At 39.9% G+C, this 19,031-nt stretch overlaps 1 protein-coding gene across 1 annotated transcript in view; it reads right to left on the reverse strand.

Annotated features, from left to right (window-relative positions):
- Positions 1 to 19,031, reverse strand: part of LOC125458917 (ubiquitin carboxyl-terminal hydrolase 12-B) — a 54,609-nt gene that overhangs the window by 19,644 nt on the left and 15,934 nt on the right. Inside the window, exons 2-3 of the mRNA XM_048544754.2 lie at positions 4,493 to 4,573; positions 3,186 to 3,399 (exon numbers count right to left, since the gene is read on the reverse strand). Of these exons, the coding sequence (XP_048400711.1) occupies positions 3,186 to 3,399; positions 4,493 to 4,573 (295 nt within the window). The remainder of the gene's footprint in view (positions 1 to 3,185; positions 3,400 to 4,492; positions 4,574 to 19,031) is intronic.

Raw genomic sequence — 19,031 nt, forward strand, 5'->3', positions numbered from 1 at the left:
TTTAATCTCAAGAAAAAAAGTGCTTCACCATCATCCCCCAACCAGCAAAAAAAGAGCCATTTAAACACATACTTTAAATCGCCAGTTTATAAGCAAATGGTGCTGCAGCACATGAACATCACATTGAAAAGAGAGAAAACAAGTAAACTAACAAAATCTGTACTTGGATTTAAACTGCAATATCACTACAACTGTTACATTCACTTTGTACGATCAGAAGCAAAATTCACAGTTCATTATAAAAATTGATCAACGCATCTACTAGAACAAGTGTTCTGATGAAAAGCTTTAACCAACTTCTGTGCAAGGAACAGAATAACTAAAATGGAAATATAACTGCATGGTTCAAAAACTATGTGGGAAAAACAATTTTGATTCATGGCACATTGGGACCAGGACTGAGGAAAGACAGCACAGTTCCATTGGGATAGTCTTCATTTGAACCATGTTTGAGCAGTGTCCTGGAAAATCGTATAAGTAGGATTTCAGAGGGGGCTTTAAATTAGCAAGGAAGATGATTTAAGTGAAGGGAAACATTAAAAAAAATCAAGAAGAAACAAAAAAGCAGAGATGCAGTGTGGTGAATAGAGGGTGAAAATATAAGCCCAAGAGTACAGCAGAAATTAGAATGTCTAAGTAATAATGGTTAAAAAGTCAAAGCTTTAGACGTTTTATCTAAATGCATGCAGCAATTGTAATAAGAGCAATGAGTTGATGGTGTAAATAGAAATAAATTGTTTTATTTTAAAGCTATTTTAGAGTCATAGTCATACGGCCTGGACTGGAATATAAATATTCAAGGGTATTCAGGCAAAAAAGAAAAGGACAAAGGCATCAGATTGGTGGTAAGTAGTGACATAGATGTAACGAACTGTGATCTGGAATCAGTTGGGTGCAAATAAGGAATAGCAAGGGGAAATGTTACTAATGCTAGTCGTCTATCGGCCCTGAAAGAATTACCTCGCTGCAGGACACAGTATAAACTCGGATATAACAGAGACAAGTCAGAAGGATAATTATCATGGGTGATTTTAATCTGCTTAGTGACTAGACAAATCAGATGGGCAAGGGTACCATGGAAGACAAACTTGTAGAGTATATCAAGGACTGTTACTTAGGGTAGTATGCTGCAGAACCTACCTGGGAACAGATTATTTTAGATCTAGTAATGTATAATGAGGTAGGCTTAATCAACTTGTTTTAAACTTGAGAGCGGTAATCACAACAGGGTAGAATCTCAAATTCCGTTTGAGGGAGAGCAACTCGGGTCTCAAACAAGTGTCCTCAACTTTAGGGCAATTCCATGGGAATGAAGAAAGAATTGTCCAAAGTGAGCTTGGAAAGTACACTAAGGAGAAAGTTACCAGATCAGTAGTGGTAGATGTTTAAGCAGATATGTCATAATGCTCAGCAAAATTTATCCCAGTCAAAAAGTACAATATCAGAAGGATGAACTATCTTAAATTACGTGACAGTCAAGACAGTATACAAAAACTAAACCATACACTTCAGTGAAAACTAGTGCTAGGCCAGAGAATAGGGATGGACAATAAATGCTGGCCAGCTAGTGATATCCATGTCTCGCAAATTAACTTAAAAACAAACCGTTGTGGGAATCTACAACGATGACCAAAAAACTAATAAAAAGAGAGATAAATGATTATGAAAGCAAGAAATACAAAAACAAACAGCAAGAGCTTCCATAGGTATACAAAAAGAAAGAGGAGCCAAAATAAATGTGGGGCTTTTTGAGGATGCAAACGGGGAATTCATATTGTGTAACATCAGGAAATGACTATTTTGCAATGGTATTCATCATGGAGGACTAAAAACATTCCAAAGATAAACAGATGAGCAGGGTGCTAATGGGAGGGAAGATCTTGTACCAGTATCCCTCACAAGGGAAAAAATATTTGACAAACAAATGGCAATGAAAGGCAGACAAGCCACCAAGACCTAATGGCCTGCATCCAAGAATTTTAAAAGAAGCAAAGCAAATAGTGCAGGCATTGGTTGAAATGTTCCAGAACTCTCAGGACTCAAAGAGGGTTCTTGCAGATTCTAAACCAGTGACATAATACACATTCAAGGAGGGAGGGAGGCAGGAAGCAAGACACTAAGTGAATTAGTCTAACGTTTATCAGTGGGCAAATAATATTAAGGAAGAGAAAGCAGACATTTATAAAACCTTAACATGATCAAATGGAGTCAATGTGATTTTATGAAAGGAAAATCACGTTTGACAAATTTGCTACAGTTCTTTGAAGATATTGCCAACAGCATTGATAAAAGGGGAACTGACAGGTGTAGTACATTTGGATTTCCAGAAGTTATTGAGAAGGTGCCATGACTGCACAAGATAGGAGCTCACAGCATTGAGGATAATGCATTATCATAGATTGAAAATTAGTTAATACACAGGATTAATGGGCCTTTTTCAAATTGGAAAGACGTAATGAGTGGAGCATCACAAAAATCAGTCTCAATTATTTACGACTGTATTTGTGACTTGGAGGAGTGGGCAGAACATAATTTTTTTGAATTTTTGGAAACAAAAATAGTTGGGAGCGCATGTTGAGATGAGGACATAGAAATCAGCAAGATATAGATGGGTTGAATGAGTTGGCAAAAAAGTTGCCAGATGAAGTTTAATGTAGTAAAACATGATGTCATGCACTTTGGTAGGAAGAATCAAAAGACAGATTATTAACATGGAGAGGGGTTCCAAAAAATTGTAACCTAAAATCTGCACCTATTTCTTACGTTCTTCAGGTCTTAAGATCAAAAACTACAGAAGCATGCATTGTTCACCACAATATTCAACTTCTGTTTTTGTTAGCCATTTCCTTTCTGTCTAACTTAACTTATAACCATTTAATTTTGGAATTAAATTCAAAAACTGCCTAAATATTCAAAGATTTAACATGTCAAAATTAAAGACGCTCAGGCAGATAGTGACAGCACAACCAATGTTAGGACAGGTTTTAAAAACCAAACAGGATTTTGACTCCTAATTACTATTCAGTTCAAATTCAACAATTTGAACAAAATATTCTTACAATTATTTCCACTGCACTTAAAATGTACTTCAATTCAACATGCTTTCAATTCTGAGCTGTAACAATGTTAACATTTAGCTTTAACACCAGCTGTGTATTGCAAAAAGTGGAAAATGTCCACGTTACCGTTTTCTTTTCTTAACCTTGAAATGAATTTCTTGGGTGGTATCACACCCACTTTCTTTTTCTGCGTTGCGATGCTATTAAAGAGGTCAGACAAACACGTGAGCAGATTTTCCTTCTTCCTGGGCTGCACCTTGTACGCCAAAACCTTCTCCCGAAATGGCCGACAGAAGTAAAGTGCTTGCAAAACTGAATTGCAATAGCATGTATTGCCAAACTAGCAAAGTTAAAAAAAACAAAAGTGCACAGTAAGGATTATGGAAATAATGTCATTCTTTCTTTCTCACTGCTCATGAGCTAATGATGCTTTTAGATTATATTAAATCAGCTGATTCATCCTACTGAATTCAAGTCAGTAGGGCCTGACAGAATTCAGCAGTGCGTGAACAAATATACATTTTTTTTTAAAATCAACAGAAACATGTTTAATTACAATTACAACATGTAAACAATGCTGGGATATTAGTTTTGCTTTTATGTTTTTAATATAAGCTATTAATAGCTTTACAAGTCTATTAAACTTAAATAATACCTATCATGGCTAAAGAATATTTCAGGTTCATATGGCTAGTTAGCAAACCTGTGCCTGTATTCAGAGTATTTGGACCTCGGATTTTATAAACTGAAACAAGATGAACAATCAACGTAACAGGCAATTATATACTAATGTTGACTGAATCTGGACAATTCCGATAGGACGTAGTTCCTGATTTCCAGAATATTGTCCAAGTAGGTTCCAGATCACTCCAATTTTTCAAAGATCTCTCAAACCGTTAGTTAATAACAACATTTCAGGTTTAGATGAATTTGCTTTTTTCTTGTTTCTGTTTTATTTTTTCCATCTCTTTGCTCTTAACTGCCAGCTACAGAAAACTGGATGTTGTAGTCACTCCTCTTCCATGTGTGTAAATAGATTAGTAGTTACTCTGTAAGAAAACTCTGACCAAGACAGATACGTAAATATATGCTCACTTGAAATTAGAATTTGTATTTTTAAAAGAAGAGGCTGAAAGATCGACAGAAACTCGATGAACAGATCATTTAGTTTCCATATTACAGCTTCTAAGTATGGATGTTATATCTTCACATGATAAAGGATGTCCAATCTTGTCACAATTATGCATTTGTATTTCCATACTTGGAATTTTTACTGTTTTACCAGTTCGCCTCCACTGTTATGAAGCCCATGTTGCCTGATCCAATGAAATTTCAACATTTTGGAAAGAAAATTCTCCTTAAAAATAGGACCGGAACTCATTTTAGAAATGGATAAAGGAAATGCTTGTCTGAAGATATTAGCAGTAACTCACATTGACCAAGCCAAAGTAATGTTCATTTACTGGAAACTGTTCCGGCCCAATCTCTTTCTCCAAAGCAGAGGCATTGGCGCCCTATAAAATAAAGAGGAGAGATGACCTAGGGTATCACCAAAGGAATTACGTTTTAGTATAATGTTTGCGCTATTTCGGAAACTAATCTGATGCTGCACATTTTTCACATTAAGAAGATTTCTATTCGCAAAGGATACAGTCATGTTCTTGCTTCCGCAAATGTAGCAGTTTTATATTGAAAATATCAAATCTAGACTAGAGTAACAGGGTAACTTCCAGGAAAAATTTTAAAGTGTTGAACTGCGAGACAAGAGAAGTTTGAAAAATGACATTACCCTTGCAATGTATGGTGGACCTACTGAGGCAGCTGTGCTGCACACAACAAATAGGTGTGGCCATTCAAGTGCATAGCAGTCATAGAAGTGTGCATGCTCATGCTATACACATGTTTGAGACAGCTTTTAAAACAAAATGGTAAGCTGCAATCAATTAATTTGAAACATTTCAAAAATGAATGTTTAATTTTTGGCTACTAGGCAGAGACAGATTTATTTTCTCTTTTGGCCTAAGTGCTTGACAACATTTTTAAATTGTACAGTTAAAGATTTCACACCTTTTAAGAACAAGTTGGTAGAAATGGAATGTGGGAAGATCAAATGAACTAACTTGCAAGCCAACTAAATTAATGATATATTTAATTTAAGTCAGTGGATTGGGGCATTGAATGAATAAATAATTTTAACACACACACTGCATTATGGGGCTACGATGAAAATTTACATTTACGTACCACCAATTTGACAGAGGAATAAATGATGCAGTTCCCAAAAGAGTCAAAGTTTGACAATTACTAAGTCTGCAACACAGCAAGGAGGAAGAGGAAGAAAGGAATCAGCTTCAGAATACAAAGAAGCAACTCCAGAATGTAAAGGGTGTATGAATGAGAGAGTGTGTGTACACACGTGGGTGCATGTGTATAGCAGCTTCTATCTAACAACTTGATTTTCAACCTCTACTTCGGTCTACAAATGGCATTGATAGGAATTGAAAGAAAACACTTCCTTTTAAAGGAGGCAAGAAAGGCCCAAGGCCTTTATTATCCTGGTTGCAGTGAAGTAGTTTTATAAAAGGTGCTTACAAAACAAAGACTAGATTACAAAGACTGAAATGGGAAGTAATAGAAAAATGGAATAAAATTTAATGCATTTTACTTCGTTATAACTCCCAAGCAAAAGCGTATAAAAAAACTACTCAACAAAAATAGCATGATATTGTAAGAACTGCCGATGCTGGAGCCAGACATAACACAGTGTGCATGGAGCTGGAGGAACACAACAGGCCAGGCAGCAGAGGAGCAGGAAAGCTGCCGGTTGGGTCGGGACCCTTCTTCAGAAACAGCATACCCGTTCTTTATGCGGTACTGCTGTTCTCAAACATTACAAATATATCAAAAAGTCTTGATTTCAACAGTTCCTAAAGCTGCTATACTTGAGCGGATTATAACACAGAGACCCCTTTGAAAAAAGAAAAGGTAACATGAGCAAAGCAGTTGCGTTTAATACCGTTAACAATTGAAGCATTTTCGGGTGGTGCTCTCTGATGTGACCAACTAGCTCGAGAGTAACAAAAAAAAGTTTTCACCTATCAGACAACCAGACATTGGGAAAATGATTTTTAAGAAAGGGTAAAGACTTTGAAATAGAACCACAAGGAATGTGTATTGATAACTGAAGGGAAATCTCAGATCCACACAATTCAGAAATGTCTCAATGCTGGAAGGATAGAACGTTCTACACTGAAGACAGAAAAAAAATACCAATTAAAAAAGGAAACCAATCTGTAAAGAAAACTAGAGGCAGAAACTCAACTTAGCAGTGGACTCCAAATGGGTAGTATTTTATTAGCTGCTGGTTATATACAGTATCAGATATTTAGTTATATTGCAGTCAAATATAAGTCAATATCAGGTCCTGTGCAAGAACAACTAATTTGATACTGCACATTTTTCACCAGTGCCTGAATCAAATTTTTAGCATCAGTAACTATTATTAAAATTTTTAAATTATTACACATTTACATTTGCTTCCCAAGTGACTTCATTGTAATATCCAGGCCTTTTTTTCACTAATAGGTTGAATACCTAAGCAAAAGTAGCTCAAAGAGTAGAACTCCTTGCAGCTCTTGGTAGTATAAAACAAATATTCACCAAGTTTTTAACCATTCCAATTTTTAAAAGCAAACAGAGTTTTAGTCCAATGCTCAATTAAAATAAACTGGTTTCATATCAGCGATTTCAACCCATATTGAAATTTCCTAACTATGAGAAATATGAATCTTAAATATTGTTGCTTTCAATAAGCTGTTAATAAGGAATGATATGATTTACAACTTTTCTAATTGATAAACCATCAAGAATTAAATTTACCACATTTCACATTTGTGATTGCTCAAGTCAAATACCACTTAATTTAGTAGAAATACAGGACTGTTCTAAGGACTTTCAAAATTACACTTAGTAGCCAGGCTCACTGGAGTACAGTGATGGAATAAATTATCGAGTTTTGAGAAGATTTGTAGCTCAGGTTGAGGTTCCGGATGTGAGTTTGCTCGCTGAGCTGGAAGGTTAGTTTTCAGACGTTTCGTCACCATTCTAGGTAACATCATCAGTGAGCCTCCGACGAAGCGCTGGTGTTATGTCCCGCTTTCTATTTATCTGGTTAGGTTTCCTTGGGTTGGTGATGTCACTTCCTGTTCTTTTTCTCAGGGGATGGTAGATTGGCTCCAAATCAATGTGTTTGTTGATGGAGTTCCGGTTGGAATGCCATGCTTCTAGGAATTCTCGTGCATGTCTCTGTTTGGCTTGTCCTAGGAAGGATGTGTTGTCTCAATCATTTGTCCAATGTAGTGACAAACTGGCAGAAAGCTAGCCACCAGGATACATGAACTTCAACTAGCCACAAAACGACATGACCCACTATCACTCATATCCTTACGTACAGAGAAGGAAGGACACCACTTTGATTGGGACAACACATCCATCCTAGGACAAGCCAAACAAAGACATGCACGAGAATTCCTACAGGCATGGCATTCCAACCGGAACTCCATCAACAAACACATTGGCTTGGAGCCAATCTACCGTCCCCTGAGAAAAAGAACAGGAAATGACATCACCAACCCAAGGAAACCTAACCAGATAAAAAGAAAGCGGGACATAACACCAGCGCTTCGTCGGAGACTCACTGATGATGTTACCTAGAATGGTGACAAAACGTCTGAAAACTAACCTTCCAGCTCAGCGAGAAAACTCACATCCGGAATAAATTATGTTCGAGAACACTCATGTTTCTCTTTAATAAATTAATATTTCAGAGATCACACTAGCACACATAGCCAACCACATAAGAAAGCTTCCGATGAGAAACTGTTTTTAAAAAATTCATTCACAGGTTGTGGATGTTGCTACTAGGTCACAATTACTGCAAATTTATAATTGTATAGAGAGCCGTTAAGAATCAACCATATTGCCGTGGGTTTGGAGTCACATGCAGGCTAAACCAATTAAATATGGCAGCTTTCTTCTCTAAAAGACATTGGTGAATCAGATGGCCATGGTGGGATTTGAACCTTGTTCCCCAGAATATTACCTGGGTCCAGCAATAAAAGCACTAACCCATCAGTCTGTGAAGTGACAGCAAATCCAAGCAGAAAGAGGAAATATTATTAACATACAGGGACGCTATGACTTGAATGTTGTATTACTCGAGATCATCGCCTACTTCATGCCACTCGGTAAATGGCTCCAATCAGCACACAAACAAGGCAGGGTGCTCACGAGAACCATCTGAGGAGACTTATGGAAGAATTGGCTCAGTCACCACGAATGAGAAGGGGATTGCAGAGGACCCACTACTCATCAGGAAGAAGAACATCCAAACAAAAGCACTGGTGAGAAGAAGTGACCAAAGAGGATTCTGGGAGAAGTTGACTCAGTCGCCTCAACTGAGAACAGGATCGCAGACATAGATTTGGCTGTTCAGCAACCAGATTGGCAGTCTGAATGAGTAGTGCCTGGAGAGAGATAAAAATACTTACTCTTTGTCTTTGAGGTCTGCTAGGAATAGAAAGTGGGACTGAGAGCCCTTAGTTTGGTGACTAGTGGATCAGGCTATGTAATCAGTTCCTGGAATGTTGTGTGTGTAGTTGAGAAGGTTCAAAACAGGAGAACTTGGCCCTGTGGAATATTCCTCCTGCAATTTGTGGGAAATCAGGGACACTCCCAGTGTCTGACTACATAGGCAGGAAGTCTCATCCCACCTCCTTGACCTGTCCGTCTTCCCTGGACCGACCTATCCCCTCCCTACCTCCCCACCTACACTCTCTCCACCTATCTTCTTTACTCTCCATCTTCGGTCCGCCTCCCCCTCTCTCCCTATTTATTCCAGTTCCCTCTCCCCATCCCCCTCTCTGATGAAGGGTCTAGGCCCGAAACGTGAGCTTTTGTGCTCCTGAGATGCTGCTTGGCCTACTGTGTTCATCCAGCCTCACATTTTATTATCTTGGAATTCTCCAGCATCTGCAGTTCCCATTATCTCTAGGCAGGAAGTATGTTCAGCTGCAGTTCCTGACTTTTGCACGGAGCGCCTGGAGTTTCAGATGGACCCACTATGGAGCATGCAAGAGGCTGACAATGTTGTCAATAGCACATTTAGTGAGCTAGTCACAACGCCAGTAAGTGCTACACAGATAGAAAAGAGTTGGGTGATCACCAGGAAGAGGAGTAAGCATGAGTTGGCAGTACAGTCATTTTCGGAGTCAACTACCTTGTCAAAAGGTATACTGTTTTGGATACTGTTGGTGGATAGCTTTTCAAGGGAAAGCAACAGCAGTCAGGTCAGTGGCACCATGACTGGCACTGTTCTACAGCAAGAAGGTGCAAAGCATAGGTGAGCAGCAGTGATCGGGGGCTTCATAGTTAGAAGCACAGATGTGTGTTTCTGTGGCTACAAGCAAGACACCAGGATAGTGTTGCCTCCCTGGTGCTAGGGTTAAGGACGTCTGAGCAGGAACAATATAGTCTGAAGCGGGTGGGTGAGCATCCAGATGTTGTGGTCAATATGATACTAATGACATTGTTAGAAAGACAGATGAGGCTCTGCAAATAGAGTTCAGAGAGTTAGGTAGGAAGTTGAAAAGCAAGACCTGTAGGGTTGTAATCTCAGGCTTACTTCTTGTGCCAAATGCCAGTGAGGTAGGAAAAGGAAGACAGTACAGTTAAATACATGGTTAAAGAGTTGGTGTATGAGGAAGAGCTTCAGGTCTGTGGATCATTGGGATATCTTCTGGGGCAGGTGAGACCTGAACAATGAAGACAGGTCACTCTGAATTGGAGCATCACCTACATCTTGGCAGGGAGCCGGGAACCAGAATATTAGGTCAGAAATTAAACTAACCAAGGGGTAAGAGACTAAGGACAGTAAGGCTCTGAGGAAGACTAGACAGGGAGAGGATACTAAACAGTGCAGGGCTTGCAGTTTGACATGTATTCATTTTAATGTGCGGAATATGATAGGTAAGGCAGATGAACTTAGAGCTTGGGTTAATACATGAAACTTTGATGTTGTTGGTACTACAGAGGCTTGGCTGAGAGGGGGACAAGACTGCCAGTGTAACACTCTGGGATTTGGGTGTTTCAGGCATGACACACGGAGATGTAAAAGAGGTGGATGAGTTGTGTTACTGGTAAGGGAGAAAATATTGCTGTATTGACAGACATCATCTTGGAGTGCTCAACCAGGGAGGTCATATGAGTAGACCTCAAGAATATGAAGGGTGCGATCACTTTCACAGGATTGTAATAGAGGTCTCCTAACAGCAAGCAAGTGACATAGGAACAGATATGTGGACAGGTTATGGAAAAATGCAAAAACAACAGGAATTGTTGTGGGTAATTTTAATTTCCCCTATCTTGAGTGGGACACACTTAATGCCAGGATCTTATATGGAGAGGGTAGTTGTTAGGTATGTCCAGGCAGTTTTTGAAATAATATGTCAATAGTCTAACTACAGAAGGGGGCATACCAGATCTGGTGTTGGGGAATGAGCCTGGCCAGGTGATTAAAATTTCAGTAGGGGAGCATTTCAGTAACAGTGACCATAATTCTGTAACTTTCAAGTGACTTATGGATAAGGACAAGGGTAGTCCTCAGGTGAAATTATTAAATTGGGGAAGGCTAACTATAACAACATTAGGCAAGAACTGAGAAATATAGACCGAAGGCAGCTGTTTGAAGGTAAAATCCACATTTTCCCATACTAGTGAAGTCAGCTTCAACCATGATCTTGGATTCATGTCACGCTACATGTAACCCTACCATACTGTTCTGTACTTGTAAAATCTTCCTTACTATCCTGTTTTGACTCCATTACCTGGATAACTTGTTACGATCTCTCTACTTTAGTTTGTACAGTTCGGGATTATTTTCTCCTTTGGTTACACCCTCAGCGTGCGACTGTTATACCTATCATGTTATCCCAGTCATTTGGTCTGTCTCCAGCACCATCTTATTTTTAATTTTTTTGTAATTATCTCTCTGCCTCAATTAATCAGATCATGTGTCAGCCCTTCACTTGCTATTCAGCTGTTGACACTTTACTTACACCATCCGACGCTTTTGATCACCTGCCAAGATTTGTTATTCAGCCTTCCAACATTCCACTCACATCGTTTGTATGATAATTTGATCTCTCTGCCCAAACATTTTGTGTCTGTGTGCTGTTCTTCACTTAATCAAGAAGCAGTACTCCGAAAGCTTGTGATTTCAAATAAACCTATTGGATTGGTATTGTGTAACTTACCCAGTCCAACACTGGCATCTCCACAATACATATATAAGGAGCAAGGGGGGAGCTAGGCAAAAGGGTAGATCAACTCAAGGACAATGGAAGGGATTTGTGCATGGAGCTGAAGGAAGTAGCTAAGGTCCCTAAGTACTTTGCATCAGCATTCAAAGGAGCAGGACTTGGCAGACGGTGAGTCTCAGGAGGGTTATGTTGATATTCTAGGGAATGTCAACATAAAAAAGGTGGTGGTGTTGAGTGTTTTGAAAAGCATTAAGGTAGACAAATCCCCAGAATGATAAGGGAGGCAGGTGAACAAATTGCTGGGATCTTGTACAAAATTTTTCTATCTTCTTCAAGCACAAGAGCTATGCCAAAGGACTGGGCAACAGCCAAAGTTGTTCCGTTGTTTAAGAGGGCAAAAGGGATAATTGGGAAATTACACCAGGGGTGATCCTTATAGTAGTGGTATAGAAATTACTGGAGAAGATTCTGAGGGATAAGATTTACTCACATTGGAAAAATATGGGCTTACTGGGATAGGCAGCATGGCCTTGTACAAGGAAGGTCACAACTCAAACTTGATTAGAGTTTTCTGATGAAGTGACAAAGATGATTAACGAGGTTAGGACGGTAGACATTGTCTGTATGGACTTTAGTAAGATCTTTGACAAGATCCCTAATGGGAGAGTGATACAAAAGGTGAAGACTCAAGGGATCCGCAGTGATCTGGTAAGATGAATACAGAGGAACTTAGTCATAGTGAAGCAGCGGAAGAGTGTTTTGCAGATCGGAGATCTGCGACCATAAGGATCAGTGCTAGGACCCCTGTTGCTTGTAATAGATATAATTGATTTGGAGGAATATGTAGGTTTCCTGATTAGTAAGTTTGGAGCCAACACAAAGATTTGGGGACCTGTGGATAGTGAGAAGGATTACCACTGGATACAGCAGGATACAGATTGGCTAGAGACTTGAACGGAGTAATGGCAGGTGGAGTTTAATCCGGACAAATGCAAGGTGATGCATTTTGAGATATCTAATGCAGGACAGAAGTACATAGTAAATGGCAGAACCCTTAACAGCATCAAAATTCAGAGGGGTCTAAGTGTACAGGTCTATGAACATGGCAACACAAGTGGATGAAGGTGGTCAAGGCAGCATATGGTGTGTCTGCCTTCATCAGTGAGGGCATAGAGTAGAGCAATTGACAAGTTATGTTGCAGTATAGAAATTTAGTTAGGCCACATTTGGAATATCGGATATAGTTCTGGTCATCACACTATCAGAGGGATTTGGAGGCTTTGGAGAGGGTAAAGAAACAGTTTCTTTAAGAAACTGTTGCCTGGTTTGAAGGTTATTAACAGTGACAACAGATTGGACAAACTTGGCTTGTGCTCACTTAAACATCAAAGGACGAGGAACAACCTGACAGAAATTTACAAAATTACGAGAAGCATAGATAGAATGGATGGTCAGACCCTTTTTCCCCCAGTGTAGAAATGTCAATTACCAGGGGACATAAATTTAAGTTATATGTGGGGTACGTTTAAAGATGATGCGAGAAGCAGGTTTTTCTTAAAAAAAAACACACTGGGTGCCAAATGCCTGGAATGCACTGCCAGAGAAAGTGTTGGTGGTAGATACACTTGCAAGAGTTTAAGAAGCATCTTGACAGATATAGGAATAGGTAGGAAGAGAGGGATATGGACAACAAGAGGCAAAAGGTATCAATTTGGAAAGACATCGTGTGTCAGTGCAGTCTTGATGGGCCAAAAGGGCTTGTTCCTGTGCTGTCATGTTATTTGTTCTGAAGACAGAGCAAAGGAGAATAACTCTGCCCAATTCCAGGTTAGAAAACTTCACAACTTCCACCTGTCTGAAGATTCACATGCTATACAGCAGTTGCATCCAGGCTGATTCACTTCATAAACCTCATTTTGGAGAATGGAATTCTCGAGGTCCAAGCTAATGAGGCAGGAATCCTTCCTGTTGTCATAAACATCACCTCAATATTATAGGATACAACACCTATTGGAGGTCTTCGTGCTGGACACAGTGCAGATCTGATGGGGTACATCAACTCCACAGCAGACTTGACCCAACTGAGTTATGATCTTGGAACAGAATTTTAACATGCTAAGCTGTGAAAAGGTCCATCAATTTCTGTTTTGGTTCCTTCCTCATTTCCAACTATAAATGAATATGATATTGCTTTCCTTCAATGGATTCCAGCATGCCGTCAGATTTTTGTACACTTCCAGCAGGCCTGAACCTAACTAGTCCAATAGAAATGCACTACCAGCAGGTCTGCAGCATCTGTGGAGAGAAATCAGAGTTGATATTTCAGGGCCAATGACCCATCTTCAGAAATTAGTATTTCCAGCAATTTCTGTTTTTGTCTCTCATTTCCAGCATCCACAGTTCATTTTTTTTCTTTTGTCTAGAAGTGCAATATGATGATAAAATAATTGAAAAAGTATCACACTAGCTGAGTGGTCCAAGATGGCAGACTCAATGACAGTCAGTCCTTGCCTTGCTGACACCTTCTGTGGATTCTTTTCTGGGGCTCCTGTGGAACAGTGGTTCCGTCCCTATCTCAGGGCCAGAAGGCCAGTGCTCAAATCCCACCTTCTGTGGTGATGTGTCGTAACATATCCAAACTAGTTGACCAAAATTAGGTGGAGAGTAAAGAGGAGTTTAAGTACCGAGTGCAGAGTTGTGCAAGTTGCCATAGCTGAAAAATTATAAAAGTGAATAAAGCCCAGGGTCCAGTATTGTATCCTTCACCATCTGGCTAATTTTTAACAGGTCTTAAAAATAGAAGATTGCAAGAATATTCTATACGATCACCATTCCTTATTTTTTAAGCAACTTGTTTGAGTACACACAGTGTCACAAAACTACTTGCTTTTTCTGATAGCAAAAATATAAAAATGGTAAACAGGAAATATTAACTGGTCTATCAAATCTAAATATACTGTCATGTTGCATTACTAATCGTGACTCCAATTACAATCTATATAATAATATTTACAAATAAAAAATTAGACCAATTCAAGGGACAAATTCTTGGATATTCAATTTTAAACCACCTCAATCCTGTGTGTCACGGAAACCTGAAAATGCCTCCAATGTCTTCCAGAGATAGTAGGAGCTGCAGATGCTGGAGAATCTGAGAACCTGCTAACCAATTCCTGACCAAGCTAACATTTCGCTCAACAATCCTACAGATCTCTATCTTATCGATGAGCCGAAAGATCTCACAGTATAACAAAGTGTGAAGCTGGATGAACGCAGCAGGCCAAGCAGCATCTCAGGAGCACAAAAGCTGACGTTTCGGGCCTAGACCCTTCATCAGAAAGGGGGATGGGGAGAGTGTTTTGGAATAAATAGGGAGAGAGGGGGAGGCGGACTGAAGATGGACAGAAAAGAAGATAGGTGGAGAGGAGAGTATAGGTGGGGAGGTAGGGAGGGGATAGGTCAGTCCAGGGAAGACGGACAGGTCAAGGAGGTGGGATGAGGTTAGTAGGTAGGACTTCACCAGCTTCAAAATCTCCCCTTCCCCCACTGCATCCCAAAACCAGCCCAGCTCATCCCCTCCCCCCACTGCATCCCAAAACCAGCCCAGCCTGTCCCCGCCTCCCCAACCTGTTCTTCCTCTCACCCATCCCTTCCTCCCACCTCAAACCACACCTCCATTTCCTACCTACTAACCTCATTTCATGTTGCACTCATCAGAACTGAAATGTGATAAAATCAACTTCTGAAAGAACGATTTATATGGCATAAGAAAGTGCTGATTCGTTGAACTATAATTGATATGGAGACCGACACAGCAACAAGGGGATATATTTCAGAGTCAGGATGATGAGCAGGGAATTTGCAGCTGGTGGCGTTCCATGTATTTGCAACCCTTGTCCTTCCAAATAGAATTGGATGTGAATTTGGAAGCTGTTGTTTAAGAATCTTTAGTGAATTCCTGCAGTATATCTTGTGGATAGCAGTGTGTACTATCAGTGGTGGAGGGCTGGATGCTTGTGGATATGTTGCCAAAGTGGCTGCTTTGTCCTGGATGGTGTCAAGTTGCTTGAGCGTTCGGAGCTATACCCATCCAGACATGTGGGGAGTATTCCATCAAACTCTGACTTGTGTGTTGTAGATAGTGGTCAGGTTCTGGAGAGAAAGATGATGACTAATATATCTAAATTTGTTTCTAGTGCAGTTGTCAATGCCGTCAGTATTATTTAGTAAATATTGTCCATTAGCTGAATCACATTTAATATTGGGTACAATGTTGAGTCTTGCAGGCTACACGGGTGGTCGAGCACAGGCAGTATGATGCTCACTCTGGAGAATTAAAGGGGCATGGTTTTTGATACAGTCCATCAGTCATTGGAACATATGGCTTACATATTCAGCATCACAACAACAATGAAACGCAAATACTCATTACTCATTTGTGTGGTAGGCAGACTTTTTTTGGCTTAAAGTTTATTAGTAGAGAATGCCACTGTGTTTACTGCTCAGTAGTGTCACAGTTAGAATTTGAGCAACAGGTGAAGCTAAAGACACTTCCAGGGTAATCGGAGGTAGAATGGAAATCTTTTAGGGCCTCAGGCTATTCTATCTGTTTGTTCTCTTGTTCAAAATTTGAGTGATGAAATTCCTCTTCAGCTGGACCTATTTTCCAAAAAAAGTCTTATTTTTGATTTAGTCCTTTATCATTTGTCTATTCCACCAAGTAGTACAGAAGAACTGGATCAGTTATCAGAACCATGCAGACCAGCATTTTAATTTGCTCTGTGTGTAAGAAGAGGAATAGCAGCCAGGTTGAAGGAAAAGCATGCTGGCAGAAAAACAAAAGCCGTGCAATGCAAACATTGCACATATCAATAGTAAGCTTATTCTGGTTTCCACATCTCAGAAATAATCCTGTAACTGGGATAGTTTTATACTTTGATAACTTGCAATGGCAGAAAATGGGTTCAGCAAAAATGTGTGACTTTTTCTTTGTGACACACTTTGTGAAGACGACAGTGTAAAGCTTCAAGAGAGCACAGAAAAGGAGGTGACTCAAAACATGTAGCAGAAGAAACTTAATGCAGAAAGATGTGCAGTGATAAAATTTCATGGGAAAAACAAATTAATAGAAAAGAAAGGATAAACTGCAGAGGGGGTACACAGAGAGAGCCAGGGATATAGGTGCACAAATCAGTGAAGGTGGAAAACCAGGTTGAAGATGCTGTAAATAAGAATGAATAATTTGGTATTGCCTCAAAGGCATTCATCAGCTGAGATAAATTTTCCACCTTCACCTGTGAAAGCAAACACCTGCATTAGCTAATTTGCTATTAAGCTTCAGAGCTCAGCTATGCCTTTACATTGAGTAGGTGCAAGACCATTTAGACTTGTCTTTAAAAAAATTCCCACATCCCAACTTTGGCTCACATTTGATGGATTATGATATATGTGTCCACAAGAAACTGGTCCAACTCCATAAAAATTGCAGGATGGTGGGCAATGAGGTTATGACATGCCTACCCCTAAAAAATGGAAATAGAGGTGTAAAGTGCAATTCTGGGCACTACACTTTAGACAGCTTAGATCTTTCATACAAGAATAAAGAGAATGATTTGCGAGCCTGAATAGATTGGCAAAACAGGGATTGTTCTCCTTAGAGAAGCAAGGTTGAGAGAAGTTTTAACTGAAGTGTTCAAAATCGAGGGAGAAATCGTTCCCACTGGCAGAAGGGTGACAACCAGATAATATGAATTTAAAATGATTGGTAAAGAAAAATGTTGCTGCTGCAGCAGCATGTGGGAGCTACTGGGTAACAATGTGATCTACGGTGAACACATCCATGATAAGTGTTTGCAGTTGAAGGCAAGTTTGAGTCAGTGTTGAGAGGCTGGAGTCCAAGTTGTTCTGTTATACTGTAAACAGGGGAACACTGCTTGGACACTTTGCTCCAGAAGGCAATCAATATCCTCAAACTTGCTCATTTAAATCCAACCTGTGACTGCAGGTAATGAGTCCCAAGTTGTAGCATTGGAAAGCAATGGTCTTGTCATGATGTCTAGAATATTAATCCAGAAACTCAGCTAATGTTCTGGGGACCCAGGGTCAAATCCCACCAAGGTTGCTATATAAATACACTAACTACAACAGCAGGTCAGAGGAGAGGAATACTGCTGCGAGTAACTCATCACCTGACTCAACAAAGCCTGTCCTTCCTCTACAAGGCACAAGGCAGGACTGTGATGGAATGTTCCCCATTTGGTTGGAAGAATACAGCTCCAACAACATACAAAATGCTTGACAACATCCAGAATAAGGCAACCCACCTGACTGGCACCGCATTCACAATCCTCCACTCTATCCACTACCATTGCTCAGTAGCTGTGGTGTATACCACCTACAAAAAACACTGCAAAAATTCATCAAAAATCCTTACACATAACCTTCCAAACTCCAAACCACTACGCTTTGGAAAGACGAGGGCCGCAGATACACGAGACACCATCACCTGCAACTTCCCCTCCCAGCCACTCACCATCCTAACTTGGAAATGTATCACCATTCCTCCACTGTCGCCATGTCAAAATCCTGGAATTCACTCCCTAAAGGCATTATGGGTCTAGCTCCAGCACATGAACCGCAGTAGTTCAAGATGGCAGCTCACACCACTTTCTCAAGGGCAGCTAGAGACAGGCAATAAATGCTAGCTAGTCAACGATACCCATGTTGCACGTGTGGACACATTTTTGAAAATTGAAGTCGACAAAGGTCTTGCACTTGTCAAACGGTTATATGGTTCATGCAGCTGCATGGGTGTGTGTGGAAAGTGCAGGGAGTATGAGCAAACTGCCCAAGGCACTGTGGTACAGGGAGCCAAATGGGAGAAGGAAATAGGAACATAATAATGGTAGGGAACTGTATAATCAGTGGAATATCTATTATTCTGAAGTCAGAAGTGTAAGCCCAAATACTGTGTTGCCTACCGGTGTTAAAAGGGCATCCCTTCAGGGTTGGAGAGGAATCTGAAGTCAGGTGAAAGGATCCACCTGCCATTGTTCAAACTGATACTAATAACTTTGGTAGGACTAGAAAGGCAGTTCTATAGAAACTCCAAGGTAATAATCTCAGGATTGCTAACTGAACTAGGGGTGAACTGATATGAGGTAAATAATATCAAGGAGTTAACAGTTCAAATATAACGGTTCAAAGACTGGCGTGGAGTGAATGGAAACCAAAAGAACTGCAGATGCTTGGGAATCAGAAACTAAAATAGAAATTGCTAGAAAAGCTCAACAGGTTTGGCAGCATCTGTGGAGAGAAAGTAGAATCTTAGGTCCAGTGACACTTCCTCTGAACAATAAGAAAATAAACATGATAGCTATCAATAGATGAAAACATACTAGTGAAACTAGTGGGACCAAATGCCATCAGGTACCTGGACCTGATGGTTGCATCCTTTGATGCTGAAGGAAGTAGATACGGAGATAGTGGATACACTGGTAGTAATCATTGAAGAGTCTGGAAAATGCTAGTGTAAACCTTATTCAACAAGGGAGGAGACAAATAAGAGGTCTACCATGCCAGTTAATTTAACATTTGTCTTTGGGAAATTGTTAACGTCTGTTATAAAGGATGTAATAGCACTGCATTTAGAAGT

This window comes from Stegostoma tigrinum, chromosome 15, assembly GCF_030684315.1.
Source record: "Stegostoma tigrinum isolate sSteTig4 chromosome 15, sSteTig4.hap1, whole genome shotgun sequence".
Taxonomy (NCBI): domain Eukaryota; kingdom Metazoa; phylum Chordata; class Chondrichthyes; order Orectolobiformes; family Stegostomatidae; genus Stegostoma; species Stegostoma tigrinum.